General features: G+C 37.9%; 1 protein-coding gene across 2 annotated transcripts in view; it reads right to left on the bottom strand.

Annotated features, from left to right (window-relative positions):
* LOC111954137 (triadin-like) overlaps positions 1–25,442 on the bottom strand; it is a 61,027-nt gene that overhangs the window by 22,202 nt on the left and 13,383 nt on the right. Inside the window, exons 4-22 of one of the 2 annotated variants that reach the window (XM_070435820.1) lie at positions 24,586–24,720; positions 21,472–21,498; positions 20,349–20,456; positions 19,990–20,016; positions 15,239–16,516; positions 13,293–13,379; positions 12,786–13,073; positions 6,640–6,678; positions 6,209–6,274; positions 5,550–5,582; positions 4,548–4,574; positions 3,654–3,692; positions 3,442–3,483; positions 3,089–3,133; positions 2,605–2,649; positions 2,443–2,484; positions 2,163–2,219; positions 1,187–1,234; positions 1–140 (exon numbers count right to left, since the gene is read on the bottom strand). In XM_070435820.1, coding sequence (XP_070291921.1) covers positions 1–140; positions 1,187–1,234; positions 2,163–2,219; positions 2,443–2,484; positions 2,605–2,649; positions 3,089–3,133; positions 3,442–3,483; positions 3,654–3,692; positions 4,548–4,574; positions 5,550–5,582; positions 6,209–6,274; positions 6,640–6,678; positions 12,786–13,073; positions 13,293–13,379; positions 15,239–16,516; positions 19,990–20,016; positions 20,349–20,456; positions 21,472–21,498; positions 24,586–24,720 — 2,573 coding nt within the window. The remainder of the gene's footprint in view (positions 141–1,186; positions 1,235–2,162; positions 2,220–2,442; positions 2,485–2,604; positions 2,650–3,088; positions 3,134–3,441; positions 3,484–3,653; positions 3,693–4,547; positions 4,575–5,549; positions 5,583–6,208; positions 6,275–6,639; positions 6,679–12,785; positions 13,074–13,292; positions 13,380–15,238; positions 16,517–19,989; positions 20,017–20,348; positions 20,457–21,471; positions 21,499–24,585; positions 24,721–25,442) is intronic. The other variant, XM_070435821.1, reaches the window with a different exon arrangement.

Raw genomic sequence — 25,442 nt, 5'->3', positions numbered from 1 at the left:
AGTAGCTGGTGCAGGTGCTGGTTCAGCTGGTTGAACTGGAGCTGCTGGTTGAGCTGGAGGAGCTTGATAAACTTGATACGCTGGAGGAGCTTGATAAAATGACTGAGTTGGATGAGCTGTTGGAATATGCAGTGGAGATGCTGAAAAAAGTTGTAAATTCGTGTATAATGCAACTTTGGATAAAACATGTGAATCAAACATATTAGCCAATTAAAATGACATCTGATGACAAGGAGAAAAAAGTAGCTGAGGTGTTGAGCAACAAGGGAAAAAACAAGGTGTGTTAAATAAGGTTAAACAGCAGGAAGACAGATCAMTTAACTTCCCATTACAGTGTCTTTTCATTGCACACTTGGTAAAATTATAAAAGTAATTCATAAGACAGAATGTATTTTTAAATAATATAGGGCATATTGTTGATATTTATTTAGAAAATGTACAGTATATGTCTACTGTTTGTTTTAAGTTGTAATCACAAGACCTTTTCGGTGAGAAACACCAGGAAACTGCTGGGAAATGCAACTGTAACTAGAGGCACAACTGACACAATAGAACAATAAAGGAACATTGTGCAGAGCAACTTAAAGATSGAGATCTTTAGTATTTTCAAAATGGTTATTGTTAACAATACATCAATGTTTACCAAGCGATAATAATTAGAAACCTATACAAGGACATAAAGACATACAGATGTAGAATCTTAATTTGATCACCCTGTTGCAGGAGAACATTGTTGCATTGCAGGAAATTTAAAAYTTGTAGTTAATTGTTTTTTGGTTTAAAAAAKGCTTCTGAAGTTTGCAATTTCCACTTTGAAATTTCAGGCTGGATTTTCACTCATGAAAAATGCACCAACCCTTACAAAAATGTACATGAATTGTAATCTATATAATAATTCTAATTTCCTGTTACTGCAATATTATTTATTCCTGCTATAGAACATTGGCTCAAATTAAGATCCTATATCTGTACAGTAAATGGTGTATGTGGAAAAGGCTGTGAAGTAGATAACTCTCAGCCCTAGTAACTAGGGGTCGGAGGTTTTCTTGGTCTGGTTACATGATCAGGATTAACTTCTGGCCATAATTACAACACAGAGCTCTGCAGACATGTCAGACACATTTAAATAGTGTTAATGTTAACAATTAATTACCTAATTGGAAATAATTAAAATAATACCAAATACCTGTCATAGTTGTAGGTGGGAATGGATTGTCTGTGAATATGTGATGCACTGGAAGATAAATGGATTATTTTCAGTCAAGTTTGAGAAGGACATATTATACTGGACATATTATGCTAGACATGTTATACTGGACATATTATACTGGACATATACAGGATATATTACACTGGACATATACAGGATATAAACAGGACATATTATACTGGACATATACAGGACATATTATACTGGACATATTAAGGATATAAACAGGACATATTATTACTGGACATATTACAGACATATATACTGGACATTACAAACATATTATGGACATATACAGGATATATTATGCGAGACATGTTATACTGGACATATTATACAGGACATATTATATTGGACATATACTGGATATATTATACTGGACTATACAGGACATATTATACTGGCCGGAACTATACAGGAATATATACACTGGACATATACAGTACATATTATACTGGACATTTACAGGATTATATTATACTGGACATATACAGGACATATTATACTGGACATATACAGGACATATTATACTGGACAACAGGACATATACAGGAACAGATTGTACTAGACATATACAGGACATATTATACTGTACACAAACAGGACATATTATACTGGACATATACAGGACATATTRTACTGGAAATATACAGGATATATACAGGACATATTACACTGGACATATACAGGATATGTACAGGACAYATTATACTGGACATATACAGGACATATACGGAACATACACACAACATATTATACGTGACATATACAGGATATATTAAGGAATGTATTAAGGATTGTATTATTACTGTAATAGAAGAGTGACATACAGTATACAGAACAACAATTACCACTGATATGAATATGTATGAAGCAAATAATAAAGTTATTATTATTACTATTGTTATACAGTACCTTTAGGAGGTGCTTCAGAGCGTTAGTGCATACTTACGATACCACCCAGGAGGTGATGATGGCCAGTAGACTGGTGTGGGTTGACAGGTGGGAACTACAACATACAACATCACACATTCATACAGAACATGCATGCTATGAAATGTCAATGTATTGAATAATTTGTTGCTTGAAATAGTGTTTCAATGTACATGATAGAAAGACAACATACTCAAAATGTGGTCTGATTCTTGTCTACTGTATGTTCTCTCGTACTGCAATGTGTCCTAAGATGAGACAATGCTATCTGAACGGTACCATGAAGAAGACACATTTACCTGGTGCAGGTGCAGGTACCCCCGCATCTACATGTTGAGAATCTGCAATATGATAAAAAGAGGACAGAAATAAAGACATGAGGTGTTGGACAGACATAACACAAGTCCGGGCACAGACTCTGACTCTTAAAAAAAGCTTTAATTAATGCATGACTGAGTTACCTTTCTTTGTGGACTTCTCCTTCACTTCCTTTTTAAGTCTGAGTTCTAAGGAGGGAAAGRGAATGGCACAGCGGGGTTACATCTGATCGGTGACTTTGAAGTATTTTTCCACCTCAGCCGCTCTAAAGACCTTACTCTCCCAACTAGGAGAACTGAGGAGAAGAGGGTGATCTCCACACATATTTGACTGATTTGAACTAAATAAAACTGGGCAGTTTAAAACCAGACGATTTACTTTCTTTAAGCAGTGAGTGCTATGTCTGTCTTTTCATGAATTGTAAGACACTGAGAAAAGAATACCTTTTATCATTGAGTATTTTGTTCTGTATCCATCAAACTATATAGAAGWCTGTACTGTTCTGCACTGTACTGCTCAGGGGCATTGACAAATCATCGAATATATRTTTTATATATCATATCCTTTATACATATATATAGCTAAGTCATTCAACTTGGGCCTGTACTGTTTAAAAAAATACTGTACCTCTCTTTCTGATCGCCTCTTCTAACTCCAATTGCCTTGCAACCTCTGGTTCAATGACATTGTTAGAGGAGTTACAGAGAGATGTTCCACCACACATTCAAAGGGGCAAAGCAATCTTAGAATATTTTTTATTTATTCATTGTTGTATTTTGTTTTATTCAAATAACTTGCAAACAGCATTTCACTTGTGTGTAAATCTGTTCTTCATTTCAAATACAGACAATATAGTAGGCTATTGCATAAGTTCACTGTACTTGCCATTCAACTTAAATAAATATTTCAAAATCTCCTCAAGATGAAACATTTGTCTTTCAGAGATGTGATAATAAGCTGAAAATGAAGATTAGTCCTACCTCTCCTTTTTGTGTTCTCAACTGGCTTGCACATGTCTCGTTCTTTATAATAGAAAAAAATCACATAACAATAATGAATATGTCATTGATGTTCTTCTCATAAATAGAGCAACTAGTACCTTCAGCATGTTTCTGCATTACCTAATATTATGTATTATCAACATTGAAATACACAGTAAATGTACAGAAAATWCATCGTTTTCCAATGGTACCTCTCTTAGTTCTCACTGCTGGTTCCTTTTTAGGGGCCTCTGAAAATGAACACAGAATACATGACACAAGGGAACATTATATACACATTCTTACTTAGTGCTGTAGTTGTATGCCAAAGCTGAATGCCAAACTTTTAGAGAACACGTTCAGGAATCATTGGCCAATTTAATAAATGGATCACTAGTCACTTTATTAATGGCACTTTAATAATGTTTACATATCTTACATACCTATCTCATATGTATATACTATATTTTATACCATCTATTGCATCTTGCCTATGCCTCTCGGTCATCGCTCATCCATATATTTATATGTACATAATCTTATTCCACCCCTTTAGATTTGTGTGATTAGGAAGTTGTTGTGGAATTGTTAGATTACTTGTTAGATATTACTACACTGTCGGAACTAGAAGCACAAGCATTTCGCTACACTCGCATTAACATCTGCTAACCATGTGTATGTGACCAATAACATTATATTATATTTTGATTTGATTTGAATGTATAGCTGTTTTAAAATAAAACCATATGACAGAAAAATTACTGAAAATGTCAAATGTTTGAGAATTGCAATAGCTAAGATTATAATTGGCATAATCATACTGTACAGCTAACTACTTCTGACTACAGTACAGCTAACTACTTCTGACAAATGTGGCTAAGCGGTGAAGCGGATAAACCATCTAGAATCTACAATTCAATCTCTGTTTCATCTTTAATTTTAAAAAGATTTCTGATCAACCTGAAGAGAATTAAAGATCCTCTACCACTTTAAAGATGAACAGCTTTGCACTAAGATTGACTTGGTTCATCAAACCTCTCTAGTCTCTAAGCTACTTTCAAAGCTACATTCAAAGCAACATGAAATATCAGCTTCACAACACATACTCTTCCGATCAGGAGTGGCCTTTTTAGCTGTGGATGAGGAAATGGTTATGGTCAAACAAGTCATAAAGTTGTATATGTAAATGTATATTATTAGTTCATTTTAAAATACTCTCAGACTCATCTAATATGAAATTGTTACAGTCCAGTGTTCATTTTGATTGCCTAAACCTTTTCTCTTACACCATGCTTGAGACACTACAAAGTCAACAACTCAGAGTGCATACTGTATCATGCAATGCTCATGTCATGTGCATATCTAGCATATAGCTATCAAATAGAAAACACATTGACACATTGTATAGAGATGTATAGATGTAGGATACATACTCTATATCAGGTGCATTCAATTCTTACCCTACGAGGTCTGAAGCCTGCTCGTTTTCTGTTCTACCTGATAATTAAATTAATTGCACCCACCTGGTGTCYCAGGTCTAAATMAGTCTCTGATTAGAGAGGAACAATGAATGCAGTGGAACTGGCTTCTAGGTCCAGAGTTGCGTTTGAGGGCTCTATATCTGTTACCAATGTAGATTTGCCCATTTTCAAACAGCAGGGGCCAGTATTATGCCTATTGAGGCAAGGTTCAATAATGCCATGCTCTYTAAGGTTTCCACATGCTCCCAGTTACAAACATGGTAATACACAAAAGCACACTTTATCTGAAAACTTCCACTSAGCATTTTCTCCAAAATTGCAATTAAGATGTTTATGTTAATAGAAAAGCTGCTTCTATAAATATACAGCAGGCAAAAAAGTGAGATCATCATCACTGGCACAGCAGTATACATGGATTACCACAGTTTACGGTACTTTCTATATGGTGCAGTTACACATTAAGAGTGCCTTAGTGCTGTTTAGGGCCTGTTAAGGGCTTTTCATTCCTCTACTTCTACATAAGCTCTTACTTCAACAGCAACCAACACCCTCCTTGGGGAGCATGAAGCGATGCACTACTGTGCTGCTATTCCTAACCACATGAAGGATAAAGTGACTCTAACATACCTTGCTTGGCTACTTTCCTCTTGACATGTTTAGCTACATATGACACAGATATATACCAGCAATTAGAGAAACGCACCCTAATGCATGGCTTATCTAAACTTCTCCACTAGATGGCGACTTTGAGAAGCAAAACCAAAGAAACGCAAACCATAAGTCAAAATTGAGTTACTGGGGAGTTACTCACTACTGAACTTTTATTAACCTATGTTTGGTAGAAACACTGCAAACCTGCAGCACATATGGGTCAAGTTGTAGCAATGGACTTTGAATTACTTGATAGTTAGTATGTCTACAACAACATTTAAGCCATAAATGAAACTTATAACACTGATATCATTAAACCAAAGTTTTAAGTGTTGCCAATAGCCCAATAAGTCAGAAGCAGAAAAAGGTGTTAAGTCTACTACACGTAGGCATCCTCTCAAAGTCATAAGACACTTTTATGACAGCCAGTTCTACATCCAAGGCTATATTAAGCAGAAAGAATCACTCCAATAGTTGTCCTATACAAATACATTTGACCCATAGGGGAACACAGCCCTACTCACAGAAATAAGGCCAGCCAAAAGTATGGTAAAGATATGAAGAGGTTAGTRATGAACAGCTCTCACTTCTCCACAACCATGCATGATATTGATCTATTAGTGGTATATCAATACCTTTTTCCTCCGCTGGCTCACTTTCAGGCTCTTTTGGTTTTGATGAATGCATACAAGGGCACACTACTGTAAAATGGAATGCACAGCTTTAAGCTTTACGATAGATCTTTGTATTTACATGTCACTATTTATTYGTTTCTCTTTTTCAATGATATTCAGATGCAGGGGTGCAACTTTGGTTTTAGAAGTGGGGGAACATAATATATATATWTWTTTTAATAAACACTCCAAACAGCCTACCCGACCGCTTGGAGGCATCCGCATGGTCCTAAAGCACACCATTGCCTCATTTTGTATCACATTCCAATGATAAAACTGGGGGGGGGGACAAAAATGACATTTCAGAATGTGGGGGGGGACATGTCCCCCCCTGTCCCCAGTGAAAGTTGCRCCCCTGTTCAGATCAATAACCGACAAGGCTACTGATATACCTTGATGTGCAGGAGTAGCAGCTTGCTGGACCTTTACCTCTGAAAAAGAAATTGATTCACTGATCAATACAAATAAATATGTAAACAGCCAAATGGTCTGGTATACTAAACCCTCTTCTAAATAATCAATCAACATAAATGTAAGATGGAGCTCTTTTCCTTTGATGTCATACACATATATCCTCATAAAAGACCTGTAGTGACATGCTTCAATAGCAGGGGGGAGAAAAGTTAGGTGAATAACAAACAAAGAATATAATTAATTCTTCAACCAAGAGGGTGATTTTTCTACTCAGAAAATCAATATTCAACSAAAAAGGGGATTTTCTGAACTAACAATACGCATGTTTCCTTCATTAAAAGTCAGATCTCTTGTACTGTAGCGTTAACATTATGCATTCATAAATAAAAAAAGGTTACGACTGGAATTAATTTGAAAAGTGGCAAGTGTAAGTTACAGGATGCAAATATGACAGCTTTATTAGAAATCTGGATTGCTTGAATTTGTCAGAATTAATGTGACACATTTTGATTAAACAGTAACCTTTCACTTGAGAGATGGGATCTTCACAGCAAACCTATGCAGCTGAATCTAGCATCCAATGACAAAGTTGCAAATAACAGAAAAATAATGGTGGTTGCCATAGTGCTTGAGGCCATAATCAGTGGGGAAATATAATATAAGGATACCACAATACTTCCAATTTGTGTAAATCAAAAGATCATGCTGCAGAAATCAAATTTGRAGCTGCTTCTCTGATGCTTTCGGGGACATTGAGACTGATCTCATTTGAAAGCTTTTAGCCAAAAATGCTAATTCCTTCCTTGATTCTATTCAGCCCTGCGGTCAAGTACATGATCTGTGTTATTAAACAATTATTCCTTTATCTTATTTTTTTCTGTTTGTATTGTATAAGCTGATAAAACAAAGCATTTCTCTTTATCCTGATTGAAATCATCAGGGATTCCAAGAGAAAAGTATTTCAAAAGATGGAGGTTTAATTGTTTCAGTCTTGTCCTCCTTTTGCAGTTTGAACACGAATGCTGGAGAAAAAATGTCAACATGTAAAGCATGCTTTAGGGCTGTAGGACAGAACAGGACAGTAAAACTAGAAGACCATGATGTCACGATCAGCTCCCTTTCTGGATCCGTTCTGGAATATATCACTGATCGATCCATTAGTAAATATATCACTGATCCATTAGTAAATATATCACTGATCCATTAGTAAATATATCACTGATCCATTAGTAAATATATCACTGATCCATTAGTAAATATAAAAATATAGAGTAAATAGATATATGAATATATAGTGTAGTTTCCCATTCTATCAAATTAAAATATATGTTATTACTCATACTGTAGTCTGAACACTGTTCTTCTTTCTCAGCCAGATGCAAACACAAAATAACATATACAATAGATGCTCAGTTGTTGGACACTTTTCAGCTTGAGGAGAGACAAAGATTTTGCAAGACATGACAAAAAGAAACAGTTGTCAACCAATCCTGTTCCGAGGCTTAAGGTCAAACCGCGTCACGAGACTGAAGAAWAATCTGTTCCACAGACTTTAACATAATACTTTTTGGTGTGGCAAGATGTCCTCAGATTCTGAAGAGAATTAATAACTCCTACAGTACACTGTAAGTGGGCAGCTGCACTTAGTGTACAAGAGTATTGAAGAGTATTGCCAACAGGAGTGATTGATTTACAGAGGGGTTCGAAATTATTGACATATTTTGTGCAAAAACAATGAGAAATGATGTTACTTTATACTAATGCAATTCCTCAGAGAAAAATATTTTGTTTAATAAGTAATGCTTTTTTGTCTCAAAAAGGTAGGGGTCAGAATTATACTGTAGGTGTCTCTGTGTTCAATACCTCACCTTATGAGGACAACGGCACTGAGCCTTTTCTAAAATGTTTTATGAGTTGGAGAACACATTGGGAGGGATCTTCTGTGAAATATGGTGTTGGATCTTTGGTGTTATCRGGGTATTTTGCTTCCACTGGTCCCTTGTTAAATGACAGGGCAATGAGATGGCCACTGGATGGCCATAAACAATGACTGGTAATGTTGCATAGTTTTGGAAAGGTCTGGAACTCACATTTCTGGTTAAAAATAGCTTTAAATTGCTGAGGTCTAATCACTTTGAGGACACAAGCTCAAGTACAAATATTATGAAAATATGAAAAATMTAATATAATTTTTTTTACTATTCAAGAAAAGTGGGGCAATATGGCTTGACATACCTGAAATGATTTTTAAATATAGTAACATTTAAATTATAAATAACATTAAGATTTCACCTTTCTTATAAATGGAAAATAAATATGATCATTCTTAGTGACGTACAATATTGGCAAGATTTCATACACAAACAACAGAGAATTTATTAAGATCAAAAGCATCATGAACTTTAGCCAGTACCAGGATATTTTAAGAAAAAACCTGGTTGCCTCTGCCAAGAGGCTGAAACTTTGCTGCAGGTGGATCTTCCAGCAAGACAATAATCACATAAAAATCCACRAAGAAATGGTTAATTGGCCACAAAATCTACATTTTTCAATGGCCATCTCAGTCTCCAGACTTGAAACCTATTGAAAGCCTGTGGTTTGAGTTGAAGAGGTCAGTCCATTAGTGCAGACGAAAGGATATCAAGGATCTGGAAAGATTCTGTATGGAGGAATGGTCTWAGAGTCCTCCCAATGTGTTCTCCAACTCATTAAACATTTTAGAAAAAGGCTCAGTGCTGTTATCCTTGCAAGGTCAGGTATTTAAARCTATTGAAAACAGGGTTGTCAATCCTTTTGACCCCTACTTCTGAGAAAAAATAATTACTCGTTAAACCACATCTCTTTCTCTGAGCAATTGTATTAATTTAACATAATTTAATTTCCCATTTTTGCACACAACATAGCTCAACATTTGAATAATTTATTTTATACATTACAGTCATTTTTGTTAATCTTTATCAAGGGTGTCAATCATTTCAGCCCTGATCTAAATGATCTAAATGTATACATGCATGGAAGCTAAGTCCATCTCTACAAAGTCCATGTTGGCATGAGCTATATGAAAATGGACAGTAAATCCACATCAGTGTTATGATGTCATGTTTCTAAGACATCAGCAGGAGCAAAGGGGAGTGGTTCCTCTCAGGCTAGCCTACAGGAAGTTCCTGTTAGGAAGTTCACTGTGTAGATTCAGAACCTAGACTCCCATCTAGTGCATCATGGGGGAAATAGGGCATGAGTTCCCAGCCTTTTTTCTACTCTCCAAATTAACATGAAAAAATGACAGGGGACCCCAATTAAAATGTTATCTTGCCTCGCTATGTGATTATATTTACAAAATTCCAGTCTACCCCAGGTTTCCTCAACACATAATAATGAAATCCATGTGTATTCTAACAGTGTAAAATACCCTTCGTTGACTTGATTGCATATATTGTACCTATGCAAAGCACATTTTAAAATGATAGATTTTCTCAAGGGACCACGTTTCAATAGCAGCCACGTTTGGGAAATGCTGACATAGTGTATTTCTGTGTTTGTGCTTCACTGACAATAACAAATACTGTGGTGGTATGGATAATTTTCTATGGCTTATAAATTATGCAAATGTTTCTAAACTAAAAATATCTTTAACAATTGCTAGAATTTGGCACTTACACATCCTACTTGACTTGATCATTCAAAATAGCTTGAGAGGCAATACCATTGACCTTAAATATAATGAAAGTCATGCCATCAGATCATCATCTAGKAGCATGCAACAAGTGTTTGCCTCAAAGGCCATCATTACTCTGAATCTCTCTCATACTATTGATCCTGTTTTGCCTTTGCATCCTGTAGGGACTGTGACTGTGCAGACTGCGTCCTCTTCCTCTCCCACAGGAGGATTGGCTCCTATACAATCCTGTGGATTTGTCTCCAGCCTCTATGGTGTGTACATCTAGACCTCAGAGCCCACTACAGCCCTAAGCCTTGTGGGAGCTACACTGTCATTTAGAGACCTTGGGACTATAAGGTTCTATTTGACAAGACGTCACAAAACAGTTCTAAGATCTGGGATGTGAAAAATACAAATGATTTCAAAACCATACATTTTGCAGATAGAACCTTATAGTCCCAAGTCCTTGATTATTCATAACATAGGCTCTCGTTTCTTTTGCAATTGCTTAGATTTTTTTCACCACTTTTTCAAAAGAATAGCCACCACTTAAGCTCTTTATGGTAAAAACAAATACATACAGGAGCCTTAGAGCATGTTTAAGGTGCATTGGAAACATACCACAATTGACTAATAACTATCAAGTAGTTTACTGACTTCGGGTGTCAGACACCAGAAAAATATATCAGTTTACTCATCCAGAGCTAAGCATTAGCAACGTTGCTAGTTCTCCATGGGATATTGTGTATTTGTCATTTTAGGGAACTATCGCTTTAACAACTGTGTGATAAAAATGTATTTATAAATTTGATGATGTGATTAGAAAGAAGGAAAGGTATTCTCTTTATTACATCATTAAATGTCTGTACTTTTCTATTGAAATATAAATAATTGTAACATTCTGTGCCAGATAGAATCTTATGGCTGAACCCAGATTTCAGAACCATAAGGTTCTATCTGTGTTTTGTTTGCACCCCCCTAAAAAAAACAAATTTACAAATGTCTAAGAATTTTGATACTCTGCACTTGAGGTACCTTTAAGGTGAGGACCTTRATGTTTTATGAAAGAAGAATTCACTACAATACAGTTTAAAGATCTGGGATGTGGAAAAGTTAATGCTCAATGTCTCAGAACTATGCTTTGCTCAGATAGATCCTTGTAGTCCCAAGGTCACAATTTCCAATTGCACTTCTGTATGCTACACTGGGGCATTATCTTACGTAAGATAGCACGTTAATTCCGCCTGCAGTGACGCTATCTAACGTAAAACAATGACTCTGGGGTAATCTGGGTATATTTTTTTGCTCTTAAAACCCACAGGAATCTACATACTTTGCCACAATGGCAGTTATTTCAACTTCTATCACGTCACATTTCCCTACCATTGCAGATTAGATCATTCACAGCATGTCTCCAAACGTAAACACAATTGACAATGGCAATTCCAAGACATTGAGGATGGAATGGTATCTTGACCGTGTGATGAGTTAAATAAAGGTTCAATAAAAAGAAAGAAATCCAATAAAAATGAGTGTCCTGAATGTAAAACAGAATACAACAAATATGTTCTAGTAGTTGTGGATGCTTCAGCTGTTCTGTTGAAATGTGACCATGACCATTCTGTATAACGCACAATATCACTGGAGGGGAAAACATGTGCCAAGCCTCTTAGAGTAAACATGGCACATCAAGCAGCAATAACATTCCTTTGATCACAACTCAGCCATATAAAAATGATTATATTTTTATCTACCAGAGCAGATAATAAGGAATTTCAAGCTGAGGTACCTCAACGGAATGCATACATACTGTACATAGCTTTGATATAATTCCGACAAATGTTTGATTCACGTATTTGTAAGGGGATGATTGTTTTGTCATATTTTCATTAGCCTATTAGAATGATGTTGACCTTTAGCTTTCGTGGTGAACTAAAGCTGAAAGGGTAAAGAGATAAACTCCAAAACCAGACCATTGTTATTGAACATTCTCTATGGTACACTCTTAGAAGAAAAGGTTCCAGAAGGGTTMTTTGGCTGTCCCCATAGGATAACCCTTTTGGGTTCCATGTAAAACCCTCCGTGGAAAGGTTCTACCTGGAACCAAATAGGTTCTACCTGGAACCAAAAATGGTTCTTCAAAGGGTTTTCCTATGGGGACAGCCAAGGAACTCTAGATAGCAACTTTTTTCTAAGCGTATAGTGAGTGGCACAGTCTGAGACATTCTCATGCAGACATGCCAGCCACCGAGACATATACTTAATATTGATAAAAAGGAACAGATGGGAAAATGAGTAATGGAGAAGACGGAGAGAGATCAAAGAATTAGCCTAAGGCCTTCCTCTCCTCTCCCACCTCCCTGCTCCTCATACTCTACTCTCTCTCTCCTTATCCTTACCTTACCTCACCCACATCCATTCAAACACTCAGACTGTGTCTTGCATCGTCCCACTCTTTTTATTTACCTTTGACTGCAGGTTCTACCTCCTCCTTGGGCTCAGCTACCTCATCTTCCTCCTTCTCGGCTTCAGGCAATGCTGCTACCACCACCTCCTCGAGTCCATGCTCTGGTGCTACCTCCTCCTCCTCTTCCTTGGTATCAGTGATGGGTTCTACCTCCTCCTTGGATTCGGGCTCTGCTGTCTCTTCCTCCACTACTTCTTCTTCCAAAGCTTCCTCTATTGTCAGCTCTGGTTCAGCAGATGGTTCCTCAGTCTCCTCCTCCTCTTCTGGTGCTTCTGGAGGGATGATCTCTGTGAATATACGCACAGCTGCAACTGAATAGCTTTGCTAGGTTTCAATGCATCAATGAGGAACCTAACTTTGCATTAGGGGATATTACCCAGCCATTGTAAGGGTCATGCTGACTTTCAATGGATTAATTTGGTACTAACATCAGTATGTTACACAACATTTGGTACCCATTTGAACTCTAAGAGTGAGAGAAGCATGGCATGATGGGTAATTTTCACCTTGGATCTCTTCTGTCTTTTCCTCTACTTCAGTCTCTTTAGCCTCTTCAGAAAGCGGGGTTATTGTTTCTTCAACAGGTGGCGTTACTGTAATGCATGCAATTAGTTATATCATAAAATCAAATGTTGGCAGCATATTTTGAAAGCATATTGATCGGATGAATGGCATCTTTTGCCATTAAAATAATGAGAGCTTCAATATGAACAGACTTACCGTTGAGCGCTGGTAACATTGAATGATAACGTTTAAGTTTAGCCAATTATTTTTTACGTTTTAGTARACACTCTTATTCAGAGCGACTTAGTGAGTGCATACATTTCATAATATGTGTCTCCACACTCGTCCCCCATGGGAATTGAACCCACAACCCTGGCGTTGCAAGCACCATGCTCTATTAACTGAGCCACACAMAACCTGTAAATTCTCTGTAAAGTATTTACATAACAAATTCAAGATTCAACAGATTTACAAAGATGGCAGAAACTAAATATCTTTAATCAAGCCGGCACCATTAGTAATCTACTGATGCGATGGTACTACTAACTATTAAACTATTACTAACTATCAAAGCAAGGCTATGGTGACATATTAGTGAAAGCTGTGCATGTGGTGAGTAAGTATGGTATACAAATATGATATAAGATGACGAATGATAAATGCGTTTCAATATCATTTWAAAAAACAGTGGCAATACTATTGTTTCTACAACACTTCCTACATAAACCGCCACTACTTCAACTGCTGATGGAAAAAAATGGACTGTAGCCAAAAATGGACTGTGAGAAATCACAAGCCCTTGACCGACCTCCCGGAGGATATAACTAGCTACAGGAGCTTGATGAGTGGCAAGTTCACACATGACAACTGCCTCTGGTACCCCCTGCCTTACAGAGGTACTGGGCTGGCAACCCTAAAGAGCAACAGCAGATGCTACCTTCTGATCTACCCAGTATGAATACGGGGATCTCCCTCACAACCCCAGAACATGCATGGCCACACACACCTCCTCGCCTGATTTCATCAATATTCATGTCTAGGTTGGTCCGTTGCCAAACCTAACCAGTGTATCATCTGGAAATAAGTCCAACATTATTCTAAACCAAGTCATTTTTCTAAACTAGAACATTAAACAATGTGTGTCATGAAAACATTMATGTCTTATCATTTTTCCTGGTTTGTTGTGGAGGCACCATACTGGATAAAATTCCATCCACACAGGCCTTGCTACAGAGGGACAACAAATTCTATCACCCCGTAACCACCATCTTCTTTGTACTGGAGTGTCATTGAAAAGTGTAATTTCATTGTGTATTGAGGAACATAAGTATTTACTGTGTCTACCTGGGCCACTCTGGTTGACAATTACATAACCAATATACAAATCAAGTGTACTATTACATCACTCTATTCATGCGTCTTCCATCCTTCCATCATTGGGCTTCCTTACATACTGTACTGTATATTATCTGTGTCAAACATCATCATTTATGCCATTAAGAATATCATGGGCAGTCCTAAGGTAATAATTCCTACTGAATGTATCAATATGATTTAAGGCCTTGTTACAAGGAACAATACATACTGTATTAAGTAAATCACCAACCATCATTCATGGGTAAAAAAGGTATCTTTGTGATGCTGTATAATGTGACTCCGAGAAAGCTTTAGTTTCAAGGCAGATTGTTCTATTATGGATCTGCAAAAAGTGTAGACTATTCAGACTCATTTGATCTCTTATCTATACTGTATATCAGATTTGAGTGCAGTATAAATAATTAATTGTAAAATCAATAACGTACCCTATGAAACATACAGCTAGTTTTAATTCTGACCAGTTAGTTGATAATGTATGAATGTTATTACCTTCTCATGGACAGTACTACAGAGGTATGAGGGTTATGCATGATGATGAAACATCAGAGGAATGAAAGTTACTGGTCAATACCTGTCAAAAGAAGGTCATCAATGCCATCATCATCATCCTCTGCTTCATCCTTGGATAGATCATCTTCCTCAGGAGCAGAACTATCAAAGGCTTCTGGTGTGATGCCATCATCTTCATCGGCGTCATCATCTTTGCCGATCACTTCAGCTGCATCCTTCCCCTCATCATCATCATCTGCTGTGTCATCAGAAATGTCTGTGACATCACTAACAGTCTCACCTGAATCCTCCATTGTTTTGTCAACGTCATCAACGATGGCACCACTGTCCTCACTGACAATGTCATCATCAGTGTCCTCTAAACTATCTGTAGAGTCATCAGTTGTATCCTCAGCTAATGTGTCTGAGATATCAATATCCTCACTATCAGCAAGATTGACCTTGATATCATCATCGTCATCATCGTTATCTTCTAGGTCAATGGGTTTACCATCATCATCATCGTTGTTGTCATTTGCAGTAGAAGCAGGAGCATCCTCTGTGACTTCAACACTGGCATCATTAGTTTCATCCTCTTCATTATGGTCATCATCAGTGGAAGCAACAGCAGTATCACTGGCATCCTCATCTGTAATTGCTTCAGTTTCAGCTTCAGCTGTGGTGTCATCCTCCTCTCTGTCCTCATCTCCAGCAGATGCTTCTGTCACTGTGTCATCAACATCAATCAGAATGGGAGCCTCATACTCTTCATCATCATCATCATCATCAGTCTCAGCAGTGACTTCAGCAGCAGCTTCATCCTCACCATCATCTCCCTCCTCCTCAGCCACCTCATCCGCTGCAACAGCCTCTTCTTCCTCCTCCTCATCATCTTCTTCATCCTCAGCAGTAGCAGCCCCTTCCTCATCATCAGCAGCAGCCTCTTCCTCCTCAAGATCATCAGCCTCCGCAGCAGCCTCTTCATCATCATCTCCAACATCCTTATCGTCATCATCCTCTTCTTCAGCCACTGCAGCAGGCTGTTCTTCATCTGCCTCACCATCATCATCATCATCATCATCATCCTCATCTATCTCAACCTCAGCTGCTGCTTCCTCGTCCTCTTCTTCCTCTTCTTCATATTCTTCCTCATCCTCATCATCAGCTTCTTCTTCATCCTCATCTTCTTCATCCTCATCTTCTTCTCCTTCAACCTCATGCTCATTCTCCTCTTCTTCTTCATCCTCATCCTCATCATGATCTTCCACTTCTTCCTCATCCTCCTCATCCTCCTCTTCATCTTCTTCTTCGTCCTCTACTTTAGCAACTGGTTCTTTTTCCTCTGCAAACATCCCTGCAACTACAGAATTAACTGTGTATCTTAACATGGTGAGAAAACCTTGAATGAAAAGTGACATTCAGTGCACTGGGCCATAACCAAAGAGACCCATAATGTATTGAGAGTTTTCAAGACAACACACTGCACAATATCTTTATTGTGTACTCATAATGCTTACACCTGACATGCTGCTCTCTGCTCACCTAAACCACATACATCTAGTGGTGTGTATGTATACTACCATGATCCTTATTCCATACCATCGATATGTCGATATGTCCAACATAATGCTTTCTCTATATTACATTGCAGCATGTGGTATAAACATAATGACAGTGCTCCATGATGCAAGACACCACAAAGACAAACTCACACAGGTTGACTTGTTTGAGGAGAATTATAGGTTAAAAATTGTCAATCCACAAAGAGTCTGTCAGTGAAGAGTTGTTATTTTCTGTGGTAGTGAAACAGAGACTCGTAGTACCAACAATCTCCCCTTTAAGAATCCTCTCATTCTCTCATGATTATGATGATGCTGGGTATGAACAGCAATTCAAAACCATTAAAACCCCAGACCGAAAAGAAGACGGAACCGAACAAAACAAAATAATACCTTCAAGACAACAACTCACACTTACTGTGTAAACAGTATGCACATGGAAACACATGCTAGAAGATGCAGTACTGGTGAATTCATGTCCATATAAATTACGTCTGTTCTTAATTAAAGGTCAAATTCAGCCGTTTTCATCTGAATATCAAATCATTTCTAACAATTTAGTACCTTACTGGGATTGTTTTCAAGTAAAATGGTAAAAAAAAGAAAAAAACATTTTCTTCTTAGCAAAACGCAATTTCTCAAGCAAGAATTTAGCTAGGAGTGTCTGGGAGTGTTCAGAGAGAATGGCCTAATTGTAGAGGCTAATGGGAGGGATGTGTCACCTGAAAACGATCTGTTATTGGCAGAGAGGGCAAATTCTCTTTGTTATTGGTCTATTAACTTATACCGCCTGGTATAAAAAATTCCTACTCAGCCAAACAAGCTGACATTTCAGGCAGTCTACTCAAACAGCTCTTACACTAGGGGCTCTATTTTTGGCTGGCTTTAAGGTGGTGCTAGTGTCAAATGCACGTTAGTTTGCTATTTTGTCATGTAAAAACTGGCGCACTGGCATTTCAAGCCTGCCTAGTCAAGCCTGTTGATAAAGGGTTCGACTACTGAGACCGCTTGGAAATCAAGGGTTTGACTCCTGAGACCACTTGGAAATAAATCTTAAAGGCTTGACTAGGCAGGCTTGAAATGCCAGTGCGCCAGTTTTTACATGACAAAATAGCAAACTAACGTGCATTTTGTTGTTGTTGTTAAAACATTGTCAAAACATTTAATCTTATTACAACTTATTGGAATTATTCACCTTCCTGGTTTTATGGTGACAACTCCATGGCACACCTGCAATGCAACTCCTGTAGATGTGTGAATATGATCTGATCTGTAAGATGGTTCTGATTATGTTCAGAAAACATATTTGGTCACCGTATAAGATAAGTCTACATTTTGTTATTTAGTTTCTGTAAGTCATTTGCCAAATTATAACGGACTAACATTGGAATTGCTGTTGATTCCAAGGCAATACATAAATGACCGTAAATACACAACTTGAAGCACCCATATATTTCGCCATCGAGCACGTTCTGATTGGCCAGTGAGGGGCCAAGACTCAACATACCAACAACTTGTTTATTCATCAAACCCCAGCCCTTTCACGCCAAGGCCAGCAAGTGCACCAATAATTGTAATAGTGAAAATAGCAAAAATATTTCTGACACACCTCTGAACCTATAGCGCTACCGCCTGGGCTTAGATTTACCATTGTGTTAGGTTTGTTAAAATAGAGCCCCTAGATTTATCATTGTGTTAGGTTTGTTAAAATAGAGCCCCTACATTTACCATTGTGTTAGGTTTGTTAAAATAGAGCCCCTAGATTTACCATTGTGTTAGGTTTGTTAAAATAGAGCCCCTACATTTACCATTGTGTTAGGTTTGTTAAAATAGAGCCCCTAGATTTGCCATTGTGTTAGGTTTGTTAAAATAGAGCCCTTAGATTTACCATTGTTGTTAGGTTTGTTAAAAATAGGCCGCTTAGATTTTACCATTTGTTAGGTTTGTTAAAATAGAGCCCTTAGATTTACCATTGTGTTGGATTTGTTAAAATAGAGCCCTTAGATTTACATTGTGTTAGGTTCGTTAAATAGAGCCCTTAGATTTACCATTGTGTTGGATTTGTTAAAATAGAGCCCTAGATTTACCATTGTGTTAGGTTTGTTAAAATAGACCCTTACATTTACCATTGTGTGGTTTGTTAAAAAGAGCCCTAGATTTACCATTGTGTTAGGTTTGTTAAAATAGAGCCCTTAGATTTACCATTGTGTTATGTTTGTTAAAAATAGAGCCTTAGATTTACCATTGTGTTAGGTTGTTAAAAATAGAGCCCTTAGATTTACAATTGTGTTGGTTTGTTAAATAGAGCCCTAGATTTACCATTGTGTTAGGTTTGTTAAAATAGAGCCCTTAATTTACCATTGTGTTAGGTTTGTTAAAATAGAGCCCTTAGATTTACCATTGTGTTAGGTTTGTTAAAATAGAGCCCTTAGATTTACCATTGTGTTAGGTTTGTTAAAATAGAGCCCTTAGATTTACCATTGTGTTAGGTTTGTTAAAATAGAGCCCTTAGATTTACCATTGTGTTAGGTTTGTTAAAATAGAGCCCTTAGATTTACCATTGTGTTAGGTTTGTTAAAATAGAGCCCTTAATTTACCATTGTGTTGGATTTGTTAAAATACGAGCCCTAGATTTACCATTGTGTTAGGTTTGTTAAAATAGAGCACTAGAAGTGCATTATCATAATTTTCAGTATTTTACAGTATCATTTCAACCTCATGGTGTGGAAATATATATAAAACACAGAAAAATCAAGTTTTTGTCTGAACTGCCCCTTTAAGAGTATTTGTACCATAGTACTACCAAATAATAAGTCAGACTGAGATAAACTGTAATGGTCTATTTATAACTGCAAACAACTATGACATTTGAAATTCGAATTCACTGAAATTAATGGTACTATTAGATTTTATCCTACTACAATATCAACAACCAGAAGACGTGTAATGACCATGTATTACAGCGATCAATAATTAAGGTAAATAGACCAGTTGTCTGTAGTAGCTTCTGGGAGTATAATTACGGTGTCTGGGAACAAATTGAGCAAGTAATCACACACAGGTATAGGCTAGTAATATCACATTATATAGCAATTCATGACAGCAGAACACACATTTGCTATAAATTACTCTGGCAACAGTGCAAATTACCACTTACAGACATCATGCAGCAAAATGCCTCACTCCCATGTATCAATCATCAATACATGTCTAATGTTATTTCATATCTGATTAATTTTCTATATGAGCATATTAAGAACAGGAAGGGACAGACCTTGTTTTCTGGACGGTATGAATGCAGCTATGAGGTAGGAAGGAAGGTGATTTCAGTAGCAAGAGGTTAAACACAAAGAGTGATCCATGTCCCTTGACAAGTACACAATGTGTGACTATGGATAAGAAGTTAGTAAGAGTACTGCAAGTAACCAAGTTAATACGATGGTTATGTTAATAAAATGTAAGCATTTTAGCAAAGCCACAAAACAACAAACCATTTATTAGCGCTGCTGAATAGCTTGGTTAGAGTGATATCCATTGATTTTGCTTACTAGTATGTGCATTTGTTACGTGCCATTCTAGTTAAACTACATTATATCTAATGTAGTTTAAATATAGTAAACATCGTATGTTTACCTATAAACCTGGAAAGCATGGCCATGGTACCTTCTGTTCCCCCCTTCTCACTTTCAGCATGATGATCCTCTTCAACGTACCATGCTATATCTTTTGGGGGTGGTTTTACTGTTACGTGCCAAGGTGAACATCCACAAAATCAACCCCCATTAACCTCAGCCTATGTAATCTTTTCAAATCCTTGGGACAGCCTACCTACATTAATTAAATGTTTGGTCCTAAAAAAAACTAAAACAAGCATAATTTCATCTTGTGTCAAGGTTTAATTTTGCTTATCTGTTTTGTCATTGATGTGACAAAAAAGGGAATTGCATAGTGGAGATAGGTGGTGGAAAACTATGCAGTGGATTGGTTTCAAAATGCCATCTAGAGAGATAGCGGGGCAGAATCCTTAGGTATTAGACAGCTGTGTGTTAGATTTAGAGATTTGGAGATTTGGAGAGTTTATTAGTCACATGCACGTGGTTGCAGATGTAAATGCAGGGTACAGTGAATATCTTAAGCTCCGAGCTCCAACAGTCCAGGTCAAAGGGAAGTGAATGAAACAATAGTATTTCTCAGTATAAGAGAGATTTAGGCCTATGTTATGAGGTCATTCTGTTAGGGTCTTTGGCACAGCCAAGCATGTATAGCCTACTAGATAGAGCTAAATCGTCATATAGTACATCTTACACTACAGTCGATTACAAATGCTGTAGGTCTTGTAGGTCTAACTCCATGCAGTGACCTGCATTTCAGCAGCAGGTTTGGAGTGACTAAGCGGCACGTCTAAGCTCTTGCTGAAGGAAACAAGGCTTTGACTTCGAAAGCTTCATTAGTGGACGGATGAGTGAGATTGTTATCTCAGGTCATATGAGCGCCTGCTAAGCTGCAAAGCCAAGCTCGCGTCCCTCACAGTAACCTGTAGCTGAGTCCTTTAAGGGCACAGGAAGTAGCAGGCAGAAGAGCTAGCATTCACATTGACTGACAATAGCGGTATTGCCAGGAAGCATTTCTCAACAATATGTATTTTTTCCTTTCACCAACATCTATGTCATAAAGAGCATGAAGAAAACAGCTATTATAAAACATTGACGAATAAGTAAAAAACCTATGGTAAAATGATAGATACATGAAAACAAACCTTTTTTCTTCACCGGATGTAGCTCACCTAAAAACAGATTGGGGGGGATATGTTAGTGTAAGAAAGGAACCAACAAAATAGATCTAGTGAAACATTGATGAAGGCAGAATCAATTATGAATGTGGATCAGAGTGGGAGTAATGCTCTTCTCCAGCTGCAGGCAGCTTCCTTTTACCTCTTAAAAATCACCAAGGCGCTAAAGAGTATAAGTCAACTCAATGAGAGGCAGTAGGCTACACAACAACAGCAACAACAGCTCGTACATTTGTTTACTATGAATCTCAGAGCAAAGGTGGACGATTTAGTGAAATGTATTCCTGTGAAAGAGCCTGGGAGTGGTAGCAGAATTATGTCTAACATGTCAGCTGTGTTATGCTAAGTTTGTGTTATGCTAAGTTTGTGAGGAAAACAAGTGTGAACTCCACAAAAGTCAGTAGACAGGTTTAGTTTCTGCAGAGCAGTTTGATTTGACGAGTCAGCCATTCTTCAAGGGAGATGTGAAAATACACCCACCTCGTTTGTGCTAAACTGGCTCTAGCTATGAATAGCAGATATTCACATTTGGGATTTATTTTTTCTCTCAGAAGTTAAATGAGAGGAAAATGCTAATTCTGAAGGGTGTGTTTGATGTTGTGGGGTGCGTTTTGAAATATACTGTATCTCTTACTGCAGAGAGAAGGAGGTCCTTTCAAACCATATTAGCCTAAGAGATAACGTTACCAGGTTGTATAAATGCATTAAAGCAACAAATAACGTTTAAAGCTTATTTATTTAATAATTTGTTATTTAATGCTATGAATCTGAAGTATTAAGAAGGTGCCAATGCCATGGCGTCACAAAACCTGGACACTATGTTGTGCCTGTATGAGTGGTTAAAGTGTCTACCCTACAGTAAGACAGAAATAGTCTCTGCCCTTTGAGTCGTAACTCACAGACAGCTGTCAGACAGCCAGGCAGGTCAGCATCTATCTGCATTTAGTCCACTGAGCTATGCATAGCCACCGTGGGACAACCCTTTCTTCTTACTTTCTCTGTCCCTATAATCTCCATTTGTCTTGCCCTCCATCCCTCCACAGACTCACTCTCTCCATCATTTAACAGGGAGCAGAGGTCACTGTTACCGTATGTGTGTGTGCGTGTGCGTGTGCGTGTGCGTGCGCGCGCGTGTGTGTGTGTGCGTGTGTGTGTGTGTGTGCGTGTGTGTGTGTGTGTGCGTGTGTGTGTGTATGCGTGTCAAGAAGGGATGCAGTGGGTTCAGTTAAACTTTAGTCTGTATGACAAAGACTTCTGTACCTTTGGATGATATTGTAGATGTGTTTGGCGGTATTCCCATGCTGCCATAATGAATGTCTATATGCATTTTGTATTGATAACTAAAATGTGTGCATAATGTGCCTGTTTCATAACAAATGTTTTTAACCACTACTGTACCTTGTAATTCACTCTTTCAGCCTAGGCAGAAAGTATTGCTGATCACCAGATAGCAATGTACATTTACATTTTAGCAGACTCTCTTATCCAGAGTGAGAGCCTACATTTTCAGATTATTTATTATTATTATTATTATTTTTGTCCTCTGTGGCAATCGAACCCATAACCCTGGCGATGCTCTACCAACTGAGCCATACTATCATCTGAAATACCTGCCTTATCAAAGTTACCTATAATATTGAATGCATCCTGATGATGCAAACCACATGATATGTTTTATAAATACAACAATATTACATCAGAAGCTGCCTGGATGACAACTATAAAGTTAATCCATCTGTATGTTTTCATTGATTCACTCCAGCTCTAAGTGTGTGTGTGTGTGTAGGTGTGGGCTGTGTGTGTGTGTGTGTGTGTGTGTGTGTGTGTGTGTGTGTGTGTGTGTGTGTGTGTGTGTGTGTGTGTACATAATACAACTACATTGCTTTCTTCAGTGAGTTACTATTGGCACTGACATTCGTGCTACTCTCCTGCATTCCCTTTATTGCACAGCAAAACTATTAGTCAAATCTAAGTGACGTTTGCTTACATTATTTTGTTGTAGTGTAATTCAATAACAGCTGCTGAACTGTACGTGTGGTGCTGCTGTTAAATTAACTATAAACATTTGCTTTCCCAAATCACACTGATGTGTGTTCACTTCTCTGCCACAAATCATTACTGTACCGCAGGAAGTTTGTCCCTGAACTGTAGTACTGTAGTTGTCCTCCACACTGGGGTATACTTAGAGCTCCTGTTATAAGAGCTGGTAAATCGCTGGGTTGTCATTGGAAAGGACTATTGATATCAAGTTCCTTCCTGGTTCAATAAGGCTGGTAGAAATATATCTTACTACCCAGCTGAATTGCAGGCTAAGCTACGGAATGAAGACAAGCTCCTTGGCTGTTTTAGATGTCCTCTAGCTAACATTGTGTAAAACTGTATGTGTTGATGTTGTTGTGAGGAAACACACACTGCTGAGTGTGTTGTAGTGGTGAGTGTGGAGCAAGCCTGGAGATGAGATCTGTATATTTAAGTGAGCATGGTGGACAGCGAGTGGTGAAAATACAAAAGCAAGGGATTAATATGAGAGAGAGAGAGAGAGAGGATTTGTGGTTGACTTAAATTAATTTTTTCACACAAATGTGGTACAGGAGTTAAGGTATCACGCTGCAGGTCGAGAACATTGTTCTTCCGTTTCAAATTCTTCTGTGTGAAAGGCTGGAAAAAAGTGTCCCATTCTTTAGTTTGAAGTTTGGAACGCTGTTATTAGCTCTATGTGGATGGAGCTTGTATTTAATATGACAATACATCATGTAATATGAGATATGATAAACAGGCTCAGGTTGATATGTATGGACCTCCTTTCAACATACTGTGATTTACAGTATATATATTATTGTGTAGTGTTTAGAGGACCACAGGCTAGCCTTGGAGATAAGCCAGTGGCTGCGCTACAGGTTCTCAGTCTGACAGATTTATCCTGCATCCATGTTGTTGAATGAGGCATGACCTGCCAGGTGACTCGTCAAATCAAAGTGGGCTGGCTCTTTTTCTTTTAGAAATACCATGATGTTCTGTTTATTATGTTACTGTTGTTGCTGTTATTTGGTCTATTAGTGGGGTAGTATGTGTGAAGTATACCTTCAATTTCCTCCTCCTCCTCAGGTGCTACCAGGTTGGAGGCAAAGGTCAGAAGCAGGTTGCCCCAGCCAGTGGACTCCTCCACCGCCTCGTTCACCACTTTCATGGGATCTGAGCTGATATGCTGAATGCTTCCTGAGAGTGTGGTGAACAGGCTGTGTGAGTTAAGACCCCGCAAAACATAGCTACCCTACATTTACACACTCACTTCTAGAAACACTCCACTCAAAACTAGACTAAGGAATATTTAAAGAATACTTAGTTACCAATGTATAAAACTGCATTCTGTTATAGACAATATAAATATTAATTTAACAATATGCTGTGCTTAATCTGTCAAATGGAATCATACACCGTTCAAATGTTCTGTATGTAGGTAACTGCATGAGAACAAGCAAATCCCAGCAACGGAATTCATACCCAGAAACAAACAGAGAAATTATATGAAGATGAATGTGTACATGACTATAAACAATAGCTTGTAACTAAATGACTATAAAAATGTGATGTAGTATAACATGTCCTCTGGTGGTCCAATGGGTTACTTCTAATTTCTGCTGGCGTATACACTGTGGAGACGACCGCCTGTCTGCCTGTCTGCCTGTCTGTCTGTCTGTCTGTCTGTCTGTCTGTCTGTCTGTCTGTCTGTCTGTCTGTCTGTCTGTCTGTCTGTCTGTCTGTCTGTCTGTCTGTCTGTCTGTCTGTCTGTCTGTCTGTCTGTCTGTCTGTCTGTCTGTCTGTCTGTCTGTCTGTCTGTCTGTCTGTCTGTCTGTCTGTCTGTCTGTCTGTCTGTCTGTCTGTCTGTCTGTCCGTCCGTCTGTGCTGTGCAGGCAAACAGCATGAGACATACATTTCCA

This window comes from Salvelinus sp. IW2-2015, linkage group LG28, assembly GCF_002910315.2.
Source record: "Salvelinus sp. IW2-2015 linkage group LG28, ASM291031v2, whole genome shotgun sequence".
Taxonomy (NCBI): Eukaryota; Metazoa; Chordata; class Actinopteri; order Salmoniformes; family Salmonidae; genus Salvelinus; species Salvelinus sp. IW2-2015.
The sequence above is the reverse complement of the archived record's forward strand: the minus strand, read 5'-3'. Positions and strand labels throughout refer to the sequence as shown.